We start from the raw sequence: 14,217 nt of genomic DNA, 5'->3' as shown, positions 1-14,217 counted from the left end.
GAGCCTGCCGTGAGGCAAGGCCACTACTGGGGCCTCCGAGGCCGAGATTGGAGCCTGCCAAGGGGTTAGGCTGATGCTGGGGCCAGTGAGGCTGGGATCGGAGCCTGCTGTGAGGCAAGGCTGGTGCTGGGGCCTTCAAGGCTGGGATCGGAGCCTGCCGAGGGGTTAGGCTGGTGCCAGGGCCAGCAAGGCCAGGATCGGAGCTCACCATGAGGAAAGGCCGGTGCTGGGGCCTCCGAGGCCTGGATTGGAGCCTGCCGAGGGATTAGGCTGGTGCCGGGACCAGCAGCTGGCATCGGAGCCTTCCGTGAGGCAAGGTCGCTACTGAGGCCTCCGAGGCCGGATAGGAGCCTGCCGAGGGGTTAGACCGGGGCTGGGGCCAGCGAGGCCGTCATTGGAGCCTGCTGTGAGGCAAGGCCGGTGCTGGGGCCTCTGAGGCCGAGATCAGAGCCTGCCTAGGGGTTAGGCCGGTGCCGGGGCCAATGGCCGGCATTGGAACCGGCCGTGAGGCAAGGCCGCTACTGGGGTCTCCAAGGCTGGGATCAGAGCCTGCCAAGGGGTTAGGTCAATGCTGGGGCCAGTGGCCAGCATCGGAGCCTGCCTCGAGGCAAGGCCGGTGCTGGGGCCTCCGAGGCCGGGATAAGAGCCAGCCGAGGGGTTAGGCCGGTGCCGGGGCCAATGGCCAGCATTGGAGCCTGCCGTGAGGCAAGGCCGGTGCTGGGGCCTCCGAGGCCGGGATTGGAGCCTGCCGAGGGGTTAGGCCGGTGCCAGGACCAGCTGCCGGCATCGGAGCCTTCCATGAGGCAAGGCTGCTACTGAGGCCTCCGAGGCCGGATAGTAGCCTGCCAAGGGGTTAGACCGGGGCTGGGGCCAGCGAGGCCGTCATCGGAGCCTGCCGTGAGGTAAGGCCGGTGCTGGGACCTCCAAGGCTGGGATCGGAGCCTGCTGAGGGTTTAGGCTGGTGCCGGGGCCAGCAAGGCCGGGATTGGAGCTCCCCGTGAGGCAAGGCTGGTGCTGGGGCCTCTGAGGCTGCCGAGGGGTTAGGCTGATGCCAGGCCAACGGCCGGCATTGGAGCCTGACAGGAGGCAAGGCCGGTGCTGGGGCCTCTGAGGCCAGGATCGGAGGCTGCCGAGGGGTTAGGCCAGTGCCAGGCCCAATGGCCGGCATTGGAGCCTGCTGTGAGGCAAGGCCGGTGCTGGGGCCTCCGAGGCCGGGATCAGAGCCAGCTGAGGGGTTAGGCTGGTGTCGGGGCCAGCGAGACCAGAATCGGGGCCTCCCATGAGGCAAGGCCGCTGCTTGAGCCAGCGAGGTCTGGATCAGTCCACCGGGTAGCCAGGCCACTACTAGGGCTGTCAAGAGTGGTATTGGTACTTGCAACGCGGCATGCACAGAGAAATATCACAGAAAATAAAAATCAGATGCTTCCCCTAATCAGCAAAAACTAGGAGGAAAGGGGCAACAGGAAAGGTCGAGCTATAGAAAGGGCCCTATAGTGAAGCAACTAAGGTGACCAATCAGAGGGTATGGAATAGGGGAGGATGGAGCCTCTTTAAAATGCAGGAGGTACATAAACAAATGTATCAAAGTTAATCACCAAACAAGCATGGGATCCAGGGAGGGGGAGGGAATGAGATGGGGGCTGGATGAGGGCTAATTGGATGATGTGTGCTTGTATATCCTCTCAAGTTTTGTACTCCAATGTGATATATGATTACAATGCACCAATTAAAAAATAAAAAATAAATACATAAATAAAAGTAAAAATAAATAAATAAAAAGACAGTTTCAAGATGGGCGTGGTGGCACACGCTTGTAATCCCAGCATTCGGGAGGCTGAGACCTGAGGATCCTGGTTCGCGACAGCCTCAGCTACTTAGTGAGGCCCTCTGCAACTTAGTGAGACCTGGTTTCAAAATAAAGAATTAAAAATAGGGCAGGGAGTGAAGCTCGGAGGTCGAATGCCCCTGGGTTCCATCCCCAGACTTGCAAAATAATTAAATAAATAAATAAACAAATAAATAAAATAAAAAATTTAAAAGACAGTTTCAGGTGCAGGAGATTTTTTTTGTTACAATCCTTTTAGAATAGAATATATAAAATAACTATAACTGGTTTCATTATATCAAATATTTATTGAGCATCTATTATGTTTCAGGCTCATAGACACAGAATGACAATGATTTATGCTTAAATGACTTAGGCATTGTTTTCTTTTTCTCTTGATATTAGAAAAATCACTCAATGTTTTATAGTATTTGTGGTGTCAAGACTATGTGTAGACCCAAATATAAATAAGGCAAACATAGTAAAATGATAGAAAACTTACATTCACGTGTTATAAACCATGAACTCCAGGTTTTATTTAATATAGTTCTTTTTATCCTATAAAAAAAAAAAGAGAATTCTTGTAGGGACTAAGGGAAAGGAAGAGCATTTCCCGAGAAAATTATACCTTCATCATTCATATATGTAGGAGTTCAGACTAAAATCTGGATAGTCTTTTGTTTCTTTGTCCTGTGATGCCTAAGAAGCAGTAAGCCACATTTGTACCCCAAGTTCTGAGACATAGCCACCATTGTGTGTGAGAGGTGACATTCTCCTCTCCTGTATTCCTGGAGTCTCTAATAGCGATGCTTCCACAAGGAGGCCTGCAGAGAGGCAGGTGCCCAGCCACGCTGTGCCCTTGCGAGGACTCGAGCTCAGGGACCGACCTGGAAGGAGCTCTCCTGGGGGACGGGCAGGGCTGCCTCCTTGCTTGGCGGTCACACTGGGCACCACGCTCAGTCCGTGCTTTGGCAGACTTCTTGGGAGACACCCACTTGTGCTTTTCTTGTCAGCTGTCAGTGCCTGCTGTGTGACAGCAGCATTGTGCTAGGCACAGCTAGAATTAGTTAGACTAAGTCCCTCTCTGAGGTGGGGTGTGTGGCCAGCAGATTAGGGAAAAGAGGAAATACAGCAGCGAGCTGAAGCGTGGGCCCAATCTCACACGCTTTCCTGGAGAGCACTGCCAAGTTTGAGTTTTCCTGAAAGTTTAGAGCGTGGAAGACCAGGACAGAGCACATCTGAGTAGTGGCAAGTATTTCTTTGAAAGGGTAGGATGTGGCGGGAACCTAGCTGTGACCCGTTGGTCAGTTGGGCTGCTGTGGCAGGTTGTGTTTTCCTCCTTCCTGCAGCACACCCATTCCTCAGCTCATGCGTTCTTCCTGCAATGCTCCCCCACCCCCCAAAAAAAGCGGAGGCCAGATGAGGTGGTGCGGCTTGCAGAGTGCTCTCATGAGTGAACAGTCATCTTTTTATTCTTTGTGGGTTTCTATTTTGAATGAGCTTCCATCTTTAAAGTGTATCTTGATGTATAATATGAATGAGGCAAGTACCTACACTTGATCTTGACCAGAAGGCCAAGAGGTGATGGCTAGGCAAGTATCTAATGCAGGTTCCTTTCTCACTGTCCTGCGTGCTAACCATGCCAGTTGTTTTCTATTGAAAGAATAGAATTATTTAAAAAATTCCTTTCTAGGATCTGATTTCCACTTTACCATTTAAAAATATTATTCATGTGGCCTCTTAAAAGGATATTTAGTTTGTCTTAAGTTAAGCTAGGAGCTATGTACTTACTAACTTTGTCTTTCTAGGATCTTTAATGACTTGCTTCTATGGGAGCCAACTGCTCCTTCACCAGTGGAGACATTTGAAAATATTTCGTATGGTATTGGGCTTTCAGTAGCCAGTCAGCTGATCAATACCTTCAACAAAGATAGTTTCAGTCCATTTAAATCTACAGTGCACTACGGTAATATATTTTACATGTTCTCTGAATTAAAATGTCTTGTTTATAAAGAAAGTAGTAGCTTTTCAGTTGTGGACTTAAAATGTTTTCTTGTGTTTTTTTATTTGTAACTATATTTCATAATTTTTTGGTAATTTATAGAAATACTTTTCTATATTTATCTCATATGTTGAGAATATCATTATTACTTGAATATATTATGATTAGCATGATAGTGTACATGTTATTTGAAGTCCAGGGCTCAAGAGAAAAATAGAAGGTACAAATTTTTATTGTCATAACATATTCTTTGTAAAAATAAGCAGGTAATAAATACAGAATACTTCTGCGATAATTTTTCAGTTGCTCTTTTAATTTAATAAGCTATCAAAACCAGGCAATGGTATGTTTTTTCCCCTCGTAGATGAAGAAAGTGGATCTGAAGAAGAGACCTTGCAGTATTTTTCTACTGTTGATCCTAACTATCGGTCCCGCAGGAAAAAAAAGCTAGACTCTCAAAACAAGAACTCACAGAGTTTTCTCTCAGTTCTTCTGAATATTAATCATGGCTTAATGGCAGTATTCACAGATGTAAAGGTATGCTTTACAACTCTGAAGTGTTCTTTCAAATGTATCCTATTTGGAAGAAATTTACTGTAATGTTTATCTGGTGATCAGAGTAGGCCGAGCTTGTGTCAGTGAGCGAGAGAGGAGTACCAGTGTCCCGAGGCTTGCGGACTTGAACTCTCATCACAGATCAGACTTCCGAGGCCACCCTTAGGAAGCAGGTGCTAATTCTCTCCTGAGTACATGATGGGCAATTTGATCAATTCTAAGAGGGTCAAGTACAGGGCTATATCTGGTAAGAGGTCTTACATAGTAGCATTTAAATGATTCATATTGAATCATTTAGAATTAGCCTCCTCCCCTGTGCTATATAGGAGATTTTCCCAAACTAAATCAAGAAGCAGCATCTGAGGGGCGTTGTTTCTCTTCTGCATTTAACAGTAACTTGTGGGGCTGGGGTTAGCTCAGCGGTAGAGTGCGCCCAGCATTCCAGAGGCCTTGGTTTGATCTCCAGTGCTGAAATAAAATAATAAACAAATAATAAAATAATTTCTATACTTTTCTGATCTTTTCATTAGCAAGATAATGGAGACCTGTTGGAAAATAAGCATGGTGAATTCTGGTTAGAGTTCAATACTGGCTCATTATTTTGTGTGACAAAGTATGAAGGCTTTGACGACAAGCACTACATTTGCCTCCATGGTAGCAGTTTCAGTCTGTACCACAAAGGTAGGACAGATGTGTTTTTTGTTCTTTTCTGTTGAGATATGTTTAAATTTCCTGTTTAAAAAATGTATTAGGAACAAAATGTTAATTTATTTTCTGTGTAGGGTTCTGATTCTACTATAAAAGTAATACTTATTGTAGATCAGAAGTTGGCTTTGTTTTCGTGTGTGTGTGTGTGTGTGTGTGTGTGTGTGTGTGTTATAGGGATTGAACTCAGGAGCATTCTACCTCTGAGCTACACTACAGTCCTGTTTTTAATTTATTTATTTATTTATTTATTTATTTATTTATTTTGGTGGTACTGGGGTTCCTGGAGGCCCTTCTGCCTCCAGACTATACTCCCAGACCTATTTTTATATTTTTATTTGGAAACAGTCTCTTAAGCCAGCGAGGCTGGCTTCGAACCAGCGCGATCCTCCTGTCTCTGCCCCCCAAGCGCAAGGATTACAAGCGTGCGCCACCACGCCCAGCTTTTTAAAAATTTTTTTATTTTGGAATACGGTCTCACCAAGTAGCTGAGGGTCTCGCTAAATTGCTAAGACCGACACTTGAACCTATGATCCTCCTGTCTTAGCCTTCCAAGTGTCGGAATTACAGTCATGTGGCACTATATACAGATTTTTTTGTAATAGATTTTATTAAGATATAATTTATATGTCATATAATTCCTGCCTTTAAAATGTCCATTTCAGTGGTTTTTAGGGTTTCAGAGTTGTACAGCTGTCACCAGAGTAAATTTTAGAAATTTTCGTCACCCCCTTCACCTTAGTTATGATCCTCCACCTCTCCCTTTCCTTCCTGGGAGCAACCACTGGTGCATTTTCTGTCTCTGTAGATTTCATATTCTGAACATTTCTTGTGAATGGGATGATAGTCTTTCATTTTACCTGCTGTTTTCAAGGCTTATCCAAGTTGTGTTAGTACTTCATGCTTTTATTACCATATAATCTTCTAGTATATGAATATACCATCTTACTTATCAGTTTTTTAGTTGATGGTACTTTACATTCTTTATTCCTTAAGTATTTCATTTTGGTTTTAGATAAAAGTTTACCACTTTTTTTTGAGCAGTTGTATATACACATGAGGCACTTGCACATTTTTTAATGTTGACGAGATTTCTTATTTAAATTTTATTTTCCTAACATTTTAGAATCTTAGGTTTTAAAAAATTTTTTGGAGCCAGGCGTGGTGGCTCACACTTGTAATCCTAGCATTTGGGAGGCTGAGACCGGAAGATCATGGTTTGTGGACAGCCTCAGCTACTTAGGCCCTCTGCAACTCAGTGAGACCTGGTTTCAAAATAAAGAATTAAAAAAAAAAATAGGGCAGGGGGTATAGCTCGGAGGTTGGATGTCCCTGGGTTCCATCCCAGACCTGCAAAAAAAAAAAAGAAAAAAATTTTTGTTGCACTCTGTTAGTCAGACGAATATTAAAGAGGAGTGGATTGTTAATGCCAAGATGGTTTTTGGAGTTTTGCAGGTCTAGGGATGGAATCCAGGGGCATTCGACCTCTGAGCTACACCCCCTGCCCTATTTTTTATTCTTTATTTTGAAACAGAGTCTCACTAAGTTGCGGAGTGCCTCACTAAGTAGCCAAGGCTGTCCGTGAACTGCGATCTTCCAGTCTCAGCCTCCCAAATGCTGGGATTACAAGTATGTGCCACCATGCCCAGCTGTAACTTTTTAATAATATATTGTTTTGGTCAACATTTTTCCTGTTGTAATAAAAAAACAACTCACTGTGATTTAGAGGAAGGAAGAGTTATTTGCTCACAGTTCTGAGAATTCAAGGTTTTTGTTCATGTCAGGATAGGTCTGTAGAGCTCAGGGCATGGTGGTAGGAGGCAGAGCGAGAGAGAAAGCAAGGGTTTACTCTCACAGTAAAGAGGCAGGAAGCAAGAAAGATAAAGCAAGGGAATTCAAAAACAAGCGCAGTAGCCAGGCAGGTGGCGCACGCTTGTAATCCCAGCTTTCGGGAGGCAGAGACCAGAGGATTGCAGTTCATGGTCAGCTTCAGTTACTTACTGAGGCCCTTTGCAACTCAGTGAGACCCTGTTTCAAAAAATAAAAAGACTAAAAAAATAGGACTGGGGTTGTAGCTCAGAGGTAGAATGCCCCTGGGTTCCATCCCCTATACCACAAAAAAACCAAAAAATAAACCAAAAAAACCAAAAAATAAAAAATGAGCACAGGCCCCAAGATCCCTGTCTTCCAGCCACACCCCATCCACCTATGTTACCACCCAGGAAGCCTACCACAATCAGTTTATCCACTGATAAGTTATAATCTTCATGACTCAATTATATCAGCTCTGAAAATTAATAGATTAGCTCTTCAGGGTATATTCTAGCTCTAAATCATGTCATTCATGAAGGCACTATTGTGTACCTGAACTTACGTAATAGGTCACAGTCAGAATGCAGTCACACTATTATCAAGTTACCTTCAGGTTATATGTTTAAGGTATATATGAAACATAAATGAACTTTGTGTCTATGCTTGAGTCTCCTCCCCAAGATAATAAGACTTTAGATATCTGCAAATATTCCCAAATCCCAAATCCAAAAGAGGCATTTTGGATAAGGGACACTCTATCTGTATATAATTTTTTTGTTTTAAGTCGTAGATGTTAAAAGTTATAGAACTAACTTGAAGTAATCATTTTGTTAATATTTTTACCTCCATGTGATCTAGGCATAGTGGATGGAGTGATTCTTCCCACAGAAACACGACTGCCCTGTTCAACACGCCCGCATTGGTTGGAACCTACTATTTATTCTTCTGAGGAAGATGGCCTTAACAGAGCTGCTGCAGATGGTGTTGGAGGAGACAGTTTGAATATGCTCTCAGTTGCAGTTAAAATATTGTCTGATAAGTCAGAATCTAATACAAAGGTTTGTGATTTTGCTTTTTACCACCAATACATGTTATTGATTTGATTACTAAGAATGATTGCATGAAAGGCAGCACAGTCCTTTTCTTTGGGAAACCTTTTGAGCGCCAGGGTTCTGTCGGCAGTACATGTGATCCTGTGATTGTTCCGTGTAGGAGTTTCTCATTGCTGTGGGACTGAAAGGAGCCACCCTCCAGCACAGAATGCTTCCTCCTGGGCTTAGCTGGCACGAGCAGGTAAGAAAGCGGTTAAGTGTGCATTGAGATATTTTAAAATGTATATTGACATACACTGTGCTTATGGAAAAGTTACCAGTCATAAATTCAACTCAGCGGATTATTATGAAACAGACATCATGCACCACTACTTCTTAGGTTAAGAATTAGAACACGGCTGGCCAGGCGTGGTGGCACACACCTGTAATCCCCACTGCTTAGGGGGCTGAGGCAGAGGCTTGTGAATTCTAGGCCAGCCTGAGGGACTTAGCAAGACCCTCTATAGAAGGGGGAGGAGAAGGAGAAGAAGCGGAAGTATGTTTGAATAAGAAATTGACTTTTTTTGAATAGAGGACGTTTTTTTCCATTGTGCTGGAAATAGAGTAAATTATGTAAAAACTTGAATGTTTTCAAAATATTCTCATAAGAGACATGAAGATATCTTTCTGATGGGAGTAGAGTCAGTGTTTGCTTAGCAGTGTGAGAGATTAGGCAGGATGTGGTGCATGCACCGGTAGTGGCAGTACTTGGGAGGCTGAGACAGGAGGATTGCAGGTTTGAGGACAGCCTCAACAACTCAGTGAGACCCCATTCCAAAATAAAAAAGGGAGTGTATCTTGGAGGTAGTACCAAGAAAAAAAAGTGAGGGGATATTGGTGAGGAGACCTGTTTTTGGACCGAACCAGGCATAAATTAAGGAAAAACTTCCTTCAGCAAACAGTTGTGTAGAAAACCAGACCACACCACCACCACAGTGGGTTATTAAGGAAACTAGATATCTTTAAAGCAGTCTTCAGCAATTTTTTTTTCAGGAATGTGTGGCACTGGGGATTAAACTCAGGGATATTTTGCCTCTGAGCTCTACCCCCAGCCCTATTTTATTTTTTAATTTTGACACAAGTTCAGACTAAATTGTGGTTGTTCTAAATAATTTTTAAAAATTTTACTAGCCGGGCATCATGCCACATGTTTGTGATGCTAGTTGAGAGTCTGAAATCGGAGGATCGCAGGTTTGAGGCTGGCCTTAGCACGTTAGAGACTCTCAGCCACAGAGTGAAGCCCTGTTTCAAAGTAAAAAGGGTTGGGGGCTCACTTCTGAGTTGGGGTGCCCCTGGCTCCTCCCCGGTCCCTCCCGCCCCAAAGCCACGTGAAATTATATTATGTGCACCTCACTGTTAATTTCATAAGAAAGGATTTTTCTAAGGTTTCTGTAACATTTACATGGAAGAGCCTCTTTATTTCAAATTTTAATTTTGAAAGTACTTAGAAGTTTTTTTTGTAGTACTGGGGTTCTTGGAACCCTTCCACCCTTGGGCTACACTCTCAGGGGCTCACACGCACACACACGCACACACACGCACACACACGCACACACGCGCACACACGCACACACACGCACACACACGCACACATACACGCACATACACGCACACACACGCACACACACGCACACACACGCACACACACATACACACACATACACACATATACACACACATATACACACATACACACATACACACACATATACACACACACATATAAACATATGTATGTATATATTTTAAATTTGAAAACAGGGTCTCCTAAGCCAGCGCGCGCGGCTGGCTTCAAAACTGCGTGATCTTCCTGTCTCTGCCTCCCAAGTGCAGGGATTACAAGCGTGCGCCGCCACGCCCGGCTGCTTATAAGTTTTTTATTATATATATTAGGTATATAGTATGATGCATATATAGTATGAGGTATATAGTATGAGGTTATAGTATGTAGTATGTTTTGAGATATATATAGTGAAATGATTACTATAGTCAAAGTAACGTATTGTCTTTCATAATCAGCCTGTGTGTGTGTGTGTGTGTGTGTGTGTGTGTACTTGAACCAATTCTTTAAAATGATGATTGTTTTCATTTTAGCATTATGAATTTTCATATAAATGCTTACTTTTTCTGTGAGATACTTGTTTTATAACCACGAAGTATATTATACCAAAACCTTTTTTTCTTCTAAAGCAGGGCATTTTATATTTTTGTGATTATAGATTTTATATTTCTTGAACATTGCTGATGAACCTGTTTTGGGGTATAACCCTCCAACCTCATGTACAACGTTTCACATTCATCTGTGGAGCTGTGCACTTGATTACAGGTGCGTACACAGATGGAACAAAATGCTCATTAAAAATAAGAACTAATTTTTGACAACTGCGTGATTCATAGAATTAAGTCTCCAAATGTTTTTGAAAGAGTTTCTGCTGTTGCATGAAACTGACATTCTGTTTTTCTCTCTTTTGGCATCAGACCCCTTTATTTGCCAATCCGATCTCTTCTTACTGTTGAAACATTCAGCATTTCCAGTAGTGCTGCACTGGACAAGTCTTCTTCTACTCTCAGGTACCCTGTCAGCTTCATTGTTCACAAAATGTATGTGTTCAGAACCTAAGAACTGAGCCAGGCATGCCTGTCCTGTCAGTACTTGGGAAACTAAGACATGAGGATTGCAAGTTTGAGACTAGCCTTAACAACTTTATGAGACCCTGTTTTGAAAAGGGGGCTGTAGATATAATTTGGGGGAGGGGGGGAGAATGCCCCTGGGTGGTTCACTCTCCAGTGCAAAAATACCCAACCCCCCAAAATAACCCCCCAAACACATTAACTGATGTTTACCTAAATCATTTTATTGAAGTCTCGTTCCATTTTTTGTTAAAATTAACATTTTTCTACTAATACCTATATACTTTTATCTAACTTATCCAATTTTTCTTTCTCAAGGCATTTGTTCTACTTTTTTATTATTGTATTTAACGTTTAGGGAAGCTGTTGATCTTTTATATTCTTAGTTTTCTTTTTAGAACATAAGTTATATGTCCCAATACTTGATATACTTTACCATTATAACTTAAACCTTGTGAATTTGGGCATATATTTTAAAACAACTGCCAAAAAATTTAGAATTAGCCAGGTATGGTGGCGCATACTTCTAATCCCCGTACTTGGGAGTCAGAGACAGGAGGATCTGGGTTCACAGCCAGCCTCAGCTACTTAGTGAGGCCCTCCACAACTTAGTGAAACACTGTTTCCAAAATAAAGAATAAAGCTGGGCATGGTGACACACACTTATCATCCCAGTACTTGGGAGGCTGAGATGGGAGGATCAGGTTCATGGCCAGCCTCAGCTACTTAGTGAAGTGAGACCCTGTTTTAAAATAAAGAATAAGCCGGGTGGGGTGGCTCATGCTTGTAATCCCCGCGCTTGGGAGGCGGAGACAGGAGGATCGCGCAGGTTCGAAGCCAGTCTCGCTGGCTTAAGAGACCCTGTTTCCAAATAAATATATAAAATAAAGCCGGGCGTGGTGGCGCACGCTTGTAATCCCCATGCTTGGGAGGCAGAGACAGGAGGTTTGCGCTAGTTCCAAGCCAGCCGTGCTGGCTTAAGAAACCCTGTTTCCAAATAAAAATATAAAAAAAGGTCTGGGAGTGTAGCCTGGAGGTAAAAGGGCTTCCAGGAACCCCAGTCCCACAAAAAAAGAAAAAAAATATAATATATATATATATATTTAAAATATATGTATATGATATATATATGATAAAAAATAAGCTGGGCATGGTGGCGCATGCTGTAATCCCAGTACTCTGGAGGTGAGACAGGAGGATCATGGTTTGCTGCCAGCCTCAGGTACTTAATGAGGCTCTTTGCAACTCAGTGAGACCTTGTTTCAAAATAAAGAATAAAAATAGGGCTGGGCTTCTATCCCTAGTATCACACACACAAAAATTAAAGAATAAAAAAAAATTGTGCTGGGGGTGTAGCTTAGAGGTAGAATGCCCCTGGGTTCCATTCCCAGGAACCCCACCCCCCCCACACAGTAAAGAATAAAAAAATCGAGCTAGGGGTGTATCTTGGAGGTACAGTGTCCCTGTGTTCAATCTTCAGCCAGCATCACACACACACACACACACACACACACACACACACACACACACACAAAATAAATAAATAAATAAATAAATAAATAAATAAAATTTAGAATTAATTTGAGTGAATGATTAATTTAGAGCTTTATACCATTTAAAAATATCTATCACTAATAAACAACTTTTAAAATTAAAAATTAAAAAAAATTTCTTTAAATGTTAGATGACAAATTATGTTAGAAACCACATAATTTCTACAATGTTCATATTAGAAAATGATAAAATTATAGAATAATACTGTGATATGTATTCAAAGCTTAGTTTTCCAGATGTTGGTTTTCTTTTTTTCCTCAGAATAATCATGGATGAGGCTGCTTTACATCTTTCTGACAAATGTAATACTGTTACCATAAATTTGAATAGAGGTAAGAGTTAAAAAACAAAATCTAAAATAGATTATGCTATCTTATTTTCTTGTGTGTAACTCTTTTAAAGCATTTCAACTCTTGAGTAATGCAAGCATACTAGGGATCTTATTAAAGAGCTCTAAAGATTAAAAGTTCTTTAAGCATTTGGTGATCATATTGTCAAAGTTTTTCAGGTAGTAGTTTTTCAGTTTAAAGTTACAGTGTTCATATACCATTCGCTATGCCCATCAAAACTGCATATGCTCCAATTATTTACTTCATATAAAACAGAGTTTGCGCCGAGTGTGGTGGCACACACCTGTAATCCCAGTATTTGGGAGTAAGAGACAGGAGGAGTGAGGCTGTCAGCAGCCTAGTGAGGACCTATTTCAAAACAAAAGGCAAAAATGAGACGGGGAAGTATAGCTTGGAAGTAGAATATCCCTGGGTTTAATCTCCAGTTAACACATACACACGCACGCACGCACACACACGAGTTTGTTTCTAACTAAAATGAGAAGCTGGGTACAGTGGTACAGCCTATAATGTCAGTGACTTGGGAGGCTGAGGCCAGAAGATTACCAATTTAAGGCCAACCTGGGTAACTTAGTGAGACCCTGTCTAAAAATAAAAACACAAAAAGAGCTGGGGATGTAGCTCAGCATTAGAGAGCCCCTGGGATCAATATACAGGATTACAAAAGCAAACAAACAAACTAGCTTTATTATGTGTTAGTTGGTTAAGCATTTTTGAAAGTGCACTCAGAAATTTTTTTGGACATTTTATTAATTACTTTAAAATCTTTAGATTATGTTCGTGTGATGGACATGGGACTTTTAGAATTAACCATAACTGCAGTGAAATCTGACTCTGATGGAGAGCAAGTAAGTTATTAAAAAATGGAAATTTTTATTTAAGTCTCAGTTTATGAGAGATAAAAATGGAATGTATTGTAAAATTATTTTCTCACTTAACCTAATTTTGTTCAAAAATAGGTAAAATATTTTAAAATTTAGATTGGGTTACCACAAATACATTTATCCTGTAACACAATGATCATATATCTTATTTAATATAAATCTATGCCAAAAAAAAGACAGCTTTGTCTTTGGTTGTAAACAGTTTCTTCCTCCCCCACATGGTGCCCAGCCTGAGCCCCGCTTTGAGCTGCACTGCTCCAGTGACGTGGTCCACGTGAGGACCTGCTCAGACTCCTGTGCTGCGCTCATGAACCTCATCCAGTACGTCGCAAGCTATGGCGACTTGCACGCACCTGACAGGGCGGACGTGAGACCCGGAGCCCCGCAGAGGGCGTCCCAGGTACCGTCGGCAGTGCTCATTCCCAGTGCCTGCCACATGAGGGCTGTGGTTGGAGCAGGCAGGCCTTGGTGATAGTCGTAAGGTAGAAAAGAAAGTGAACAGTATCTGTTCTTTACCTTCCATGAAATGGGTCTGGAAGGGTGAAAAACTTCTACCCTTTTGAGATTGTTTCCAAACAACCTTGTGAACCAACATAAGACCTCTCCAGACTTCAGTCTTTTCATCTTCTCAGAGAAGGATGAAAACACTCGTGGAAGTTATCCTGTGTGAGTAAGACTGCCATGAGCAGCTGGGTGGCGGGTGGCGGTGCGACTATCAGAAGGCTATTTTTCTAACAGCATCTTCCCTCCTTGTTATCTGTAACACCACCCAGTGTTAGCGCGTGTCCTCATACATTATTTCCTTTCC

At 42.4% G+C, this 14,217-nt stretch overlaps 1 protein-coding gene across 1 annotated transcript in view; it reads left to right on the top strand.

Moving 5' to 3' along the window:
• The window catches only part of ATG2B (autophagy related 2B), a gene marked incomplete at both ends in the record, with an annotated part of 73,877 nt that overhangs the window by 38,189 nt on the left and 21,471 nt on the right, over positions 1 to 14,217 (top strand). Inside the window, 10 exons of the mRNA XM_080707546.1 lie at positions 3,634 to 3,791; positions 4,192 to 4,364; positions 4,913 to 5,063; positions 7,758 to 7,957; positions 8,112 to 8,192; positions 10,210 to 10,316; positions 10,469 to 10,561; positions 12,437 to 12,507; positions 13,297 to 13,373; positions 13,639 to 13,809. Coding sequence (XP_080563672.1) covers positions 3,634 to 3,791; positions 4,192 to 4,364; positions 4,913 to 5,063; positions 7,758 to 7,957; positions 8,112 to 8,192; positions 10,210 to 10,316; positions 10,469 to 10,561; positions 12,437 to 12,507; positions 13,297 to 13,373; positions 13,639 to 13,809 — 1,282 coding nt within the window. The remainder of the gene's footprint in view (positions 1 to 3,633; positions 3,792 to 4,191; positions 4,365 to 4,912; positions 5,064 to 7,757; positions 7,958 to 8,111; positions 8,193 to 10,209; positions 10,317 to 10,468; positions 10,562 to 12,436; positions 12,508 to 13,296; positions 13,374 to 13,638; positions 13,810 to 14,217) is intronic.

Source organism: Muscardinus avellanarius (assembly GCF_963383645.1).
Source record: "Muscardinus avellanarius genome assembly, chromosome: 12".
NCBI lineage: Eukaryota > Metazoa > Chordata > Mammalia > Rodentia > Gliridae > Muscardinus > Muscardinus avellanarius.
This window is presented reverse-complemented; position numbering and strand designations above follow the sequence as displayed.